The sequence below is a fragment of the Spinacia oleracea genome, chromosome 4, assembly GCF_020520425.1.
Source record: "Spinacia oleracea cultivar Varoflay chromosome 4, BTI_SOV_V1, whole genome shotgun sequence".
Taxonomy (NCBI): domain Eukaryota; kingdom Viridiplantae; phylum Streptophyta; class Magnoliopsida; order Caryophyllales; family Amaranthaceae; genus Spinacia; species Spinacia oleracea.
The window spans coordinates 135,575,824-135,588,686 of NC_079490.1; the positions used below are offsets into that span (position 1 = coordinate 135,575,824).

A 12,863-nucleotide genomic window follows, 5' to 3' on the forward strand; every position below is an offset into this window, starting at 1 on the left:
GTTGTGCGCGAGAAACTTCCTACATGTTTTCTACTTGATCATGCTTGATTTCACTGAATTTCGGGGTAAGTTCGGTTAAAATCAATTTCTAGGTATAAGGCTTGATCGATTTTTATGTGTTTTATGCTTCATCAGTTTTAGGGAATTCATCTTTAAATTATCCGAAACTGTTGCTTATAAATTCGGCTGAAGTTGAACAATAATTGTTTTTGCAGTTCTATCATTAATTAAAAGTGGATAGAAATCTAGTAGAAGTAAATCAATTAGACTCTATTGATATTGATATGTTAGGTGTGGTCAAGCTTTATGAAGTAAACAAAATCTCTATGAAAGTAAACAAAATCTAAAAGTAAATCGATAACAAACTACTGTCAGTGTTGCATCGTATTTCTTGGTGGATGGTAAATCTGTTCTTGTGGTGGGCCTAGTTTCCTTTCGACTGGAGTTCCTCTGCAACCTGTTCTCTTGTATTCTGCGAGTAGTTGTTGTTGAGATGTTGTTGTTGGGTTTCAGTTGATGGTGTTTTCGTTGAGTGCCTCTCACGAATGTTGTGGTGATGTCTTTCTTCACGGAAAGATCATAACTTCAATTTAAACCTTGTACACAATTGTAATATTGTTTAATATTGTGTTTTCTTGGAGGTATGACAGTTTTGTGTTTTGACACAAAATGAAAGTAACCAAATTGACTAAAAGTAAAATTAATCTCTCTAATAGTAAACTCAATCCTTCTAAAAGTAAAAAAAATCTTTTTGTTCCAGCTGCTGCTTCTGTTGTTGGATGTCCGCTGTCGTGATTCTAAAGTGTGCAGTGTGAGTGTGATTGTTTGTTGCAGCAGCTGCTTCCTATTGCTTGGTTGTTCTGCTGCTTGCAGGTTGTTTCAAGTGCAGTTATTGCTTCTGTTTGTCCAGCAGCTGCTAGTTGTTAGGGCTGCTGTTGTGGACTGACTTGTTGTTTGCAGGTTCTGCTATGCTCTCCTGCAGTTTGGTCGATCCTGTTGTTTCTTGTTTTTGTGCTACTAGCTGCTCTCTCGCATCTGCTAGTTGTAGTGTTTTGTCAGGGTTGCGGTCTGTGCACCCTTATCTGTTGTTTGTTATTTCTTTGCTTGAATTCTGCTTTTCTTTTTTAACCTTTTAGTAATAAAGTTCTCTATTTTACAAAAAAAAAAAAAAACTAATATGATCATCTATTTTCTTTGAATAGTACAACATATAAAGAAAGTAAATAAATAATTAGTAAAAGTAAATAAATTAAACTTAAAAGTAAATACTCCGTATTCAAAACGATATAAGGAGATTGATTTGTGTTTTTGTTCTAACACAAACCCTTTGTTGGTACACTGATTGCAGAAAAGAAATGACGAAAGGCTTGCCAAAAGGTAATTTTTTTAACCCTTGAATTAGTAAACTAAATATATGTGAAGGTAAACTAAATCTTTCTAAAAGTAAACTGAAATTGTAATCGTGTAATTGTATGGCCTCTAATAAATAAAGGGTGATTGTCCAATACTTTTTGCAGGATGGGAACCGCATTTAGGAACATGCTTTCCTATTTAGGACGAGGGAGATGTTGTTGATGAGGATTACTACGGATCGGGAGGAGGTTAAGCATGATAATTTTTTGCTTTTCTTCGAGGAAACGAATTTATTTTAATACTTTTGATTGAATGGTGACCACTTTTCTTTTTCTGTTTTCGTGTACATTAAGATTGACTATGAGAAGAAAGGGCAAGTTTGGACAAAGATGTTGCACAGTTCCCTTGATGATTGGCATATCAATTTAGATACTATTATCCAGTGGTCTCCATTCTCTAGTGAACAAGAGCTTCTTCAACAGGTAATTACCTCTGCTTCTACCCCTGTTGTAATTAAGATTTTAAGTTTAACACTTATGAAATGTAGGATTTTCAGTCACTTGCACTAGTAGTTGTACATGGAATGTTGCTTTCTTTCTAGATTCCAATACTATTCCTACTTTAACCAATTTATTCGTAATATAATCTGATTCATTAATCATTTGATAGTTACCGTTTCCTTGCTGTCTAAGGTACATCTGAATCTTATTTATGCATGTTATCCGAGTTTTGATATTTTTCTTTATGTGTAGTTCAATTCCATAGGTCATCAAGGTACAATTATTGTCAAGAGTAAACTGATCTCTAAAAGTAAACTGAATCTCTTTAAAAGTGAACTGAATAATAATGGAACTTTGATTGTTATATTTTTCTTAAACATTAAATTGAAACCTATTAGCTCAAATGAGAGAGCAATGTGCTATGGTACATGGATGTATGTTCAAATCCTACATAGGTTGGTGATTTACATGCGTAAAGAGAATCAAAGTAGATAATAAACTCAAATGTAAATTAAAGAAACTCAAAAGTAAATAAGAAAATCTTAAAAGTAAATATTGTTAATCTTTTAGCCGAGCATACCACAATAACCCCCATTTGATTAGCATGAAATTCTTCAATGGCTATTGGATCACTCAAAAAATCAGCTTGTAGGAGTACATCCATGCCAAGTGATATTGATATTATGTCGACACCATCTTTGACATCATCATCAATAGCCTTTAATATAGTGGAACCAGCACAATTATCTAAATTACAGGCCTTGTAAACTGCAATCCTGGCAGATGGTAAGCCTCCTTTGGTTGTGCCTTGTGCCAACCCAAAGTAACTAGCATTTCTAACTTGGACACCTACAGCAGTCGATTGTTGTATCAGTATAGGTACCGTGACTGTCATGGTCTCTTGCTGAGACATTTGACTTGGTGGCAGTGGAGTTGCTGTATTTTTCAAAGCCGCCTTGGTGGATGTAGTATCTTGCACCAATTAACTTCCAGTAAAAATGGTGTTTATACAACAACATTATTCCGGCAAGACAAGACATAATCAAAGTCTTTTTGGAAGTTCAGAAGAAGCAGCAGCCTCAACTGTGAGAATTTACCAGGCCAGAGTGGTAAAGATTGTTAATCTTTTTTCTCTAAGATAGCTTTATGTAATTTTCCTTTTGTTCAATTTAAAAGTAAAAAAGAACTAATAGAAGTAAATATAATTGATTCAAAGTAAAGAATTATCAAATAGGAGAATTAACATCATATGAAAAGTACCAAAAGTTGCCTATGTAGGATTCGAACCTACATCATTGTGCAATGCACAAAGCTCTACCAATTGAGCTAATAGGCTTTACAATAAGAAAGACGACATGATATATTTAAGATGAAACCTGAATCGATCCTGCTACAAAAGTTCAACTTTGAAAATTTGAATTCAGACCAGCACTTGCAGAAACAAACAACAGTTCAGACCAGCCTTTCAAAAACACTTCTAGTCTGCTAGTTTTTGAGGTCTATTGGCAGTAGCTGGTTGCTAGCTTGATGCAGACATATGCAGAATGTTTAATTATAATTCTCCAAATATTAAAAGTAAATTTTTTCCTATTAAAAGTAAATAAGACAATACAAAAAGTAAATAAAAGTAGAAACTAATTGAATACACAAGTAAACTCCAATAAATAGTCTCGTCACCGCAATGCATACACTTAACCCGATAAGATCTGCTACACTATCCCTGCAAGGCCAAAACCCCTGAACAACTAAATCTAGTTTGAAGCCCAGCCACTGTTGAATCCCACAAAAGCCAAAACATAATTAAAAAGAAAAAGAAACAACCAACACAAAGCAAATTACAAACTACTTTCCACTGTAGTCCATCCTTCACGCTGCTAAAAAGTTTCACCTACGCAAGCAATCACTTCCAGGCCTTGGGTTAATTCATACTCAACCTTGTCTGCAACAAACTGGAAGAGAAAATATAAAGAACAAAAGTTCAACAAAGACGCCTTAATCAACAAAGCAAGCCATAGTAATCTATCGAACAACAAGAAAGTAGTAAAAGATTTTGAAGGTGGCACATCATACATCATCTGTCTCATTTGATAGGGTATTCTCTCTGAATGACCAAGGATCAACCAGTCAATACACAATGACGAGCATCTCTACACTGCAAAAACGAATAGAGCTTGCATATAAAAAATCTAAATCCTAATTTCAACAATCAATTTCATGGTAGTCGTCCTCTACCATGAAGTCATCCTCAATAGTCAAGATCATCCTCACTATTAGTAACTTTTGATTGTGACTGCTCTAGTATAGATACTGAAGCAACATTATGAAGCAACATCAGAACTCAGAAGCTGCGGTGGGATGATGCAGACGAACATCGCAGCAAAATTGATTTTTTTTGAAATATTATAATGGAAAAACAAGGTGAAATCAATAGGCATCTGATATCACCAACATGGTAATACATGTTATGTTTTAGTTTATCCAATAGGAAAATTTCACTGCAGATTTGTCATCACCCTAAAACTATAACATTAACATAGGTTACATTACCAACGAAGGTTTTCATAGCTCTAAAACCATAACAAGAACACAAGTAAAGACAACCGCCACTGCAGACAGATTCCTTGAGAGAGTACTGAGTAATAGGCATTTTTTCAGGTTACTTGAGAATAGAGATTAATAGCCTAATATGAGAAAGAGAAACAAGAACTAAAGGCCTGAATTGAGCTATTACTTCTTACAGACGGAAGGATCGCAAGAGAAACTCCAAATTTCTATCGAAATGGAGCAAAGTGATTTCTTAGAATGAACTAACATTAAACAAAACTAAGCCAATACCTTCTAAACACTTGAGTTTAATTGTTTAAGTCAGAAAATTTGTCCAGAAAAATCAGTCATACCAAAGGGATAATCCAAAAATTAACTGAATTCATTCTACAAATTGAAGATTATATACCAATTGCAAAACTAAATTTGAAGCAACTTAAAACATTGCAAGGTAAGAAATTACCTAGCCTATTGAAGAGGCAAAGTGAGACAGAATTTCATTCATTTCTCTTCAACATAGAATAAAACACACAAATTCGAGAAGCCAGAGTAAGATTGAATCGCCAAATTTGGGAGAGGAAAGAGAAAAACTAGAGCAACAATCGAACATGTAAAACAACAAAAATAATCGATTGAACCCTAATAAAACAATCAACAATCAGAATCGAAAAATATAATAATCAACAATCGAAAAATAATACCTAGAAGGTAATTTGCTGGACAAATTGAGAAAATAAAGGGAAAGCCGATCAATAATGGAAGAAGAAGTTGAAGGATGAGGAAAACTTCACTGCAATAATGGCGGAAAATGAGGCGGGAGGAGGAGGGAGAAAATAGGAGAGAGAAAACAAATCTGAAAATTAGATTGAAAGAGAGATGTCATTCAGCCATCCACAATTATCATACTACCATTAATATTTTGATTTTTTCAGGTGAATCCTGGGCTGTTGGATTGATTTGATCGACGGCTGAGATTAGTTCTCAGTTCTCATCTTAAGGGGTGGTTCTGATCCCGATTATATATATATATATATATATATATATATATATATATATATATATATATATATATATATATATACACAATCTCCTTTGACTTCACTTTGTGATTTATATTTAAGAACAAATACATATATATATATATATATATATGTATATATACATATATATATATGTATATATACATATATATATACACACAATCTCCTTTGACTTCACTTTGTGATTTATATTTAAGAACAAACATAGTCGTGTGGGGTTTTATTAGATCCGTCTCAATAAATATTTTTTAAATATCAACTTTTTATAATTTTTTCTTATCCATAATAAGAGATATTGACGTTTTAAACGTGCATAAATAATTGTGTCATTTAAAAAAGAACAGGAAGTATATATATATATATATATATATATATATATGTATATAATGTTGTGGTTAGAGGCCTCACAGTGATTTGACTTTTCTTTAATAATATATTTATTGTTTTATTCTTTATTTTTTAAATGTTATTAGATTTCCTTTTTTTAGCCAACGCATGAGAGGTGAGTGTTGGGGGGTTTGGAGGCCTCTCATTGATTTGACTTTGCTTTAATAATACAAATAAATGTAATTGATCAAGTTTCCTACCCCTATAAATAATAATTCTTCAATCCCAACTAATACACAAAAGTACGTAACTCAATTCTATCCCGACCTCTATCTAATCTCTCTCCTGCCTTTTCTCCCCATTGTTTGTTTAGAAATTATCATTAAATTTAAATGGCTCAGGGAATTGTCAGTGCAAAACTAGTTTTATTGCTTGTAGTTGGCATATTGTACCTTTTAACTATTACCAAGCCTGCTTATGCAACCGTTTTCACCGTAGGAGACGCTAAGGGTTGGACCTTTAATGTCAAAAATTGGCCTGAGGGAAAATCCTTCAAAGCTGGTGATGTTTTAGGTCAGTGTTCCTATTTTTTTTCCGCTTTGATTTCACCATGCATGTGTTAGATTATTACCATATACCGAGTCTTATTGAAGACTTAAACACCTTTCCAACCATGATTCTATGATTGTTAAACTTTCGTTCTTGCGATCCTATGATCCTACGCTCCAAAAATATGTTACCGATGTTAATCTTAGGTACATAGGATCTAATTATCCCCATTTTGGATAAGTGAGATCTTAACACGATCATATGATGGTACGATCCAATAATTCGATCCAACACACACTGATTCTTCAAAATAATTAATAACTTTTACATTTTAAATTACTGAATAGTTCATATTCAACGCCATTAGAAGTATTATATTCTTGTTATTAATAATGCCTGGATAATAAAATAAATTCATATAATTTAACAATTAAGAGTTTAAATTAATCATAACTTAAATCTTAGTCTCGGCATCCTAGCTCGACATATCTTATCAATTGCACTTGAACTAAGGTATATAAGGTATATCCAATTAATAGTATGCAATATAAAAATAATTTTATATATTGTAGGATGAGATGTTACCATCATACGATCCGATCCTACCCACGTCATGGATCTAAAGTAAGATCCCATCTATTTTGTTTTTGACGTTATTTATTTTAAGACTCGAATGTACAATGTTAAGATCTAGACTCGTGTAAAATCGACTTCTATCTCATGTAAAATCAATTTCTATTTATTATTATTATTATTGTTGTTGTTATACAAAAACATTGCAAAGAAATTTAATCATGCTTAATTAGTTACGGAGTATTGAGTTTGATCAAGTTAATTATGGAATTGTTGTTGACAAATGTGATGTTATTTTGCAGCATTTAATTATGATAAGGAAAGGCACAATGTGGTAGTGGTGAGTAAGGAAGGTTATGATAAATGCTATGAACCAACCCCATCAAAAGTTTACCAAACTGGAAATGAAAAAATCAGCTTGGCCTCAGGTCCAAACTATTTCATCTGCTCTTTCCCTGCCCACTGCCACAACGGGGTCAAGATCGCTGTTAATGCATCATAATTAATTTCTCTTTGAAGAAAGCAAGCTAGTATATTAATTTAAGGATAAAGTGTCTATGAGTATATATAGAGTAGTATCTTCGGGATAAATGGCTTTTCCAACTTGTTTAAATCCAAAAGGAACTAGTTTCGCAAGGTGATGAGCAATAACATTGTCGTCCCTTTTAACACAAGAAAAAATGACATATAATAGATGTGGTTTATCATTGTTGTGATTACTTTAAATAATTATCTTAATTAATTATGTTGTATTTGAACTTGCAGATAATAATAATTACGATTTTGTTGCAAATCATGATAATATATATCCTTATGAAAAATTAACTACTGTAAAGAAAGTTCATGTGCATTACAATGTTACATTTCAACCTTGTAGGTAGGGGTGTTAATCGGTCCAAACCCGGACCGGACCGGACCGAACCAACCCGAACCTGATCGAAGACCAAAATTTTAATAATTTAAGACCCGAAGTCCGGACCGATTATGCTTTGACCGAACCCGAAAAATCGGTCCAAAACCCGGACCAGATCGGTTTGGACCGGTTGACCTATTTCTATATTTTTTATAAAAATTATGGTAAAAAAGAAAAAATATATATAAAAAACTAATTGTTTAAGTCTTTTTTTGGAAGCTAAAATAAAATATATTACAATATAGTAATATTTACAACATATTAAAGGAGAAAATAAGAATTTTAAATAGGTTCAGTTATATATTATTAAGGGAAAATCGGTCCGGTCCAAAATCGAATTTTGGACCGGACCGAACCGGAAATTGAAATTTCTCGAACCGAAGACCGGACCGATTGGGTTCGGTCCGGTCCGGCCCGGTCTATTTTTTCGGTCCGAGCCAATTTTTGCACACTCCTACTTGTAGGTATTCATTAGTTCTTTCTTCCCAAAAAATTGCTCCATTTTACTTTTGAATAGTTTTCAAGACACGATTTAGAACATAACTATCTCACATAACAATATTAATATTTCTGATTAGTGAAAACTGAAAAATTCAAGATAAACAACTTTAATAATTTGAAATAAAAAACATAGGGCAACCATTAAAGGACAGAGAGAGTGCAAACAATAGTGCTCCTTTAGCGCAAAAATAAATTTGCTAAATACCCCTATTTTTAAAACTTATTTCACTAAATACCCATATTCAAAAACATAATTTACCAAATATCCTTGTTTTTAAAGTAACATTTGAATGGTCAACGAATAGGTTTGTGTTTGAAAAAGTAACTGTTGGTTATTCTTTGCAAGGTTCATGTGGTTGGGTAATTGTTGGGGTTAATTTCTTGTAAAAAATTATGAATTATTAGACAATTCGGTTGGGATAAATTCTCTCAATTATTCCAATTAATTTCATAGTTTTTGTTGCTTGTCTGCTTGCTCTTTTTATTTTTCTCTCATTTTTTGGACAAGGAAAAATACAGGTTAATTGTTTGTTGAAGACTTACTCACTTGACAATGAATTTCAATTTCCCTCTTGCTGGTCTTCCGAAGCAAAGATCAGTTATATGAGTATCGGAAAATGATCCATGTCTTCCGTAATAAGGGTCATGTAATCTTAACATTACCATTTATGCTCCATTCCACTTACAATTTAATTAAAGTAAAAAAGTTTGTTATTACTGATATGTCAATAGCTACACAAGCATCGCATGTGTTAAGCAAAGCACGCTGAAACTGTCACCTCGATCCAACAAGAGTCATCCGCTGAAAGTGTCACCTCGATCTCCAATATGATTGTGGAGGAGCTAACAATAGACTGACAGCTACCTCATCCGCAACTCACCAACCTACAAAAACTCTTTTAACATTTCTCATTGCAAAGAGGTGGAGAATCTTTCAAGAGTATTCAAGTATCTCGAAAACCTGCTGAGCTTATCAATTGCTTGTTGCAAGAAAAAACAAGGTGGAAACAGAAATGGAAAGGAGAGGATGGATGAGCCGGAGGAGAGAAGAAAAATGAGGCTTCCTTTCGTTACAAAAAGAAAATGTTTTCCAGCTTTAACGAGAACTATTTTTCCACTTCTTTGAAAACAAACATAAAGTGGGAAATCCCTTCTCCTGTCTATAACTGTGTTCCTCCTAACCAATACTTCTGCAGAGATTTCTGCTATCACCCTAACTATTTCAAGTCAAAGGCTCTTTCGACATAACTGATTTGCAAACTGATCAGCAGCAGTCACAGCGCATGATGCAGATCCTATCGACCCTTCGTATCTGTGAAACATGATGGAAATTAGTAGATTACTAATGAGGAAGAAGAGAACTGCTATATGCAACTTCACTTGAAATTTCAGTTAGCATTTTTTATGTAACGGTTTACTAGGCGATATTCTTGGAATAAAATGTCTCAAATCTCAATAGTGTGTAGTAGGTATAAAGAGATCAAAAGGAATATTACACTTACATGGCTACCAAGAGAAATGCTGCTGTTTGCATCACCACAACACCTTCACCTGAGGGCTTTGATGTGTTCATACACCTTGCATGAAACCAATTCTCATGAATTGAAGTTACCAAGTCTACAACCAAAAAGCCAGGGGTTAAGAAAGGCCATAAACAATAGTGTCCTGGAAGGAGTAGCATTTAAATTAAGATTTGCACTTTCACGGCCTGATTTGAAAGTCATAAATTTACACTCAGTTAGTCTAAGGCTCTGTTTGGTAGGGCGTAAAACGTTTTCATTGTAAAATGATTTTCCATGGAAAACATTTTTCAAGTGAAAACACAATTCCAAACTAGTTTTCCTTTATTTGGCATCTTAAAGGAAAATGGGAGAAGATGGTGAAGATTGAGGGGAGGTAAGGAGAGGGAGGTAAGGAGGAAAGAAGGAAAAGTGGTTTCCGTCCCTTTCAAATGGAAAAGGGTTTTCCACCTTTGAGGGACTCATGGAAAATTGTTTTCCACCCTTACCCAACCAAACAACGTAAAATGATTGAAATGAGGAAAATTGTTTTCCATGATTGTTTTCCACCCTTACCCAACCAAACAACGTAAAATGATTGAAATGGGGAAAATTGTTTTGCATGAAAATGTTTTACGCCCTACCAAAAGGAGTCTAAGGAGAAGAATACATTTCTGCGATTGAGCATCATTTTCACAACACACCCAGAGAAAAGGGAACAGATATTCATTATTCATTAATCTAAGGAGAAGGTTACTCAATACTAACTCAGAATTGATGGTAGTCATTAGTTGAGCACAACTCACATTCATTTGGCCCAAGGAGGAAGGTCTCAGTCTGCAGGTTGTTGCGTTTTACAAAGTTTACAAACTGACTTAATTCAACAGGATCTGCTCTAAATCCTTCTTGCTCTGCTCTGCAAATGCCATATCAACCATTAGCACTCTAGATGTCTTTCCAAAGTACACTTATAAGAGGTAAAAAATAAAAATAAAACAACACGTGTGTTTCTATCTCCTTTTTGAGCTGCTAGGAACAGCAACTGCATTCAGAAATTTGCACAACTTGAAGATGTTGTAAGGCAAAAATCTGATGGCTGTTGGGTGCCAGTGCAAAAAACTGTCACAGATATAACCCCTGATCAACAAATACTTTATCCCTCTGCCATTCCCCCAGCCTCAACCTATGCTACACATAACTAGTTCCTGTGTCCAATACCCCTATGTATCATTCCAGGGTCAGACTCAGCTTTTAAACAAAAATCCTATTTTTAGGTTCAAGTTTCCACACCCATATTGGCATATCAATTATGGAATCAAGGATACTTGAGAATGTTGAGAATATAATGAATAATCTAAACCAATCACTACAGCCCCACTGCACAATCTTAGGTATGCGAGAAGGAACAGAGGATCATTCTATGATCAAGTTATGCAAAAAGAAAAGTTTTTATCATCAACTCATCCAAATATTCAAGAAACAGCATACTAGTAGAAATTATCCATATTCAAAACAATTAGGAAATTAATGGAATGAATTAACTAACAATATGTTGTCTCCAGTACATGTACTCAGTCATCTATTTAGGGGGGGAATTCATGGTTTTGACCCAAAATGAAGTGTTGGGGTATTTGACGTGAATTGAAGAGTTCGAGTAACATAGATTGCAACTGCAAGTATAAAAACAAATGCAAAATTTTAAAAAATGCAATACATGGTTGATAAGAGGCGTGAGGGTCCTGTAGGATCATAATTGACAAGTAATGCTGCCTTCAAAGGTTGTCCTTCACATTGAAAAATAAAATCAACAAATTAGTCAATTCTTTAAAAAAAAAAATTAAAAAACAAAACCCAATTCAAACCTAGAAAATTAAATCGAAGTTTCTAACCTGAGCCAACATTGTCGGGTGCCCATTTATCCCACAATCTATGAACAGCAGTCCAATCCATACACAATCATGTACAAACTGCAAGACATTAAAATTCAAACTTATTCAATTAAAAGAAATTAAAACCCATCTAAAGCATCAAAATTTACAGAAAATTGCAGATAAATTCTTAATTAGACAAGAATAGCTACGGTGCACGGAAACGCCAAAAAAAAACCACGACGTACCGTTTCCGAAACGTCCTGGAACGGGGCAACCGCGAAACGCGTTTCGGAACGCGCCAAAACCGTTTCAGAAGAATAGAGACGTATTTGAAACTGAACTCATCCCGGAAACGAATGGGAAACGAGATTTCAATCTAATATTCACGTTTCCCAAGCAAACTTGCTAATAGTATGAAAGTTTTTCTGCCAGAAAACTGAAATTAGGTTGAAGAAGATACTCTGTATTTAACACTTGCATAGCCTTTATACGAAACCGTGCTACAAATTTGGGCCTGGCCCAAGTAGACAAATGGAGATTAAATCACCAAGGGTGTGTTTGGTTCAGCATATTTTGAAATCAGGTATGGTTTTGAAATCATCCAACTCTATACTTGATGTTTGGTTAAAACCTGTGGACCCACTTCTAAAACCCCTCTGGTATGTGGTACCGAGTTTTCATACCCAAGGGGAAGCGGGCATATAGAATCATCTTAACTGGAAATAAAATCGACATTGCAAACTCATTCAAACCAACAATGTGACAGTCTAGCTAACGTTACTCCACCACCATCGCCGTCCAAGCTACCCAAAAAATCAATACCATGAAAATTACACTACATAGTTACTACCCCGTCGACTCGACATCAAATCGACAATGCTACCTAACGCCACCATCAGCGTCCCGTAAGAACCCAAAATGACGAAATTAGAATACTAAAAAATAATTTAACTTAACATATATTTGAATAAAATACCTAGATATATTATTAATCGTCAAAATTTTGGACATTGAAGTCTAGATTTGTAGCTTCAATTGTAAAAAAAACAACCACCAAATATCAAATTTTGTCTAATGACAGAGGGATGTGATGGTTAGGGACGAAGCAAAGCGAGCAATTGTGGTGGTGGAGAACTGGAGATGGTGACATAGATCAAAATATAATGTCTGTCTTTTATATTTGATTGAATTTT

At 34.2% G+C, this 12,863-nt stretch overlaps 2 protein-coding genes and 2 long non-coding RNA genes across 4 annotated transcripts in view; 2 read left to right on the forward strand and 2 right to left on the reverse strand.

Moving 5' to 3' along the window:
- The window catches only part of LOC110792125 (uncharacterized), a 6,385-nt gene extending 971 nt beyond the window's left edge, over window positions 1–5,414 (forward strand). Inside the window, exons 4-7 of the long non-coding RNA XR_002534303.2 lie at window positions 1,349–1,377; window positions 1,518–1,835; window positions 2,712–2,962; window positions 5,330–5,414. This is a non-coding gene — a long non-coding RNA (uncharacterized lncRNA). The remainder of the gene's footprint in view (window positions 1–1,348; window positions 1,378–1,517; window positions 1,836–2,711; window positions 2,963–5,329) is intronic.
- LOC110792126 (uncharacterized) lies at window positions 3,497–5,321 on the reverse strand. Its single transcript, XR_002534304.2, has 2 exons — window positions 3,924–5,321; window positions 3,497–3,802 (listed from the first exon to the last, which is right to left on the reverse strand). It is a non-coding gene; the product is annotated as an uncharacterized lncRNA (long non-coding RNA).
- Window positions 5,415–5,844: 430 nt separating the features above from the next.
- LOC130459080 (basic blue protein) lies at window positions 5,845–7,638 on the forward strand. Its single transcript, XM_021996934.2, has 2 exons — window positions 5,845–6,337; window positions 7,189–7,638. The coding sequence occupies exons 1-2, from the start codon at window positions 6,157–6,159 to the stop codon at window positions 7,386–7,388; spliced, it is 381 nt and encodes a 126-aa protein (XP_021852626.2). The 5' UTR covers window positions 5,845–6,156; the 3' UTR covers window positions 7,389–7,638.
- A 1,704-nt stretch (window positions 7,639–9,342) lies between these two features.
- LOC110792127 (uncharacterized) lies at window positions 9,343–12,136 on the reverse strand. The gene is made up of 6 exons (XM_021996936.2): window positions 11,916–12,136; window positions 11,689–11,766; window positions 11,514–11,583; window positions 10,606–10,715; window positions 9,803–9,917; window positions 9,343–9,612 (listed from the first exon to the last, which is right to left on the reverse strand). The coding sequence occupies exons 2-6, from the start codon at window positions 11,747–11,749 to the stop codon at window positions 9,528–9,530; spliced, it is 441 nt and encodes a 146-aa protein (XP_021852628.1). The 5' UTR covers window positions 11,750–11,766; window positions 11,916–12,136; the 3' UTR covers window positions 9,343–9,527.
- Between the last annotated feature and the right edge of the window lie 727 nt (window positions 12,137–12,863).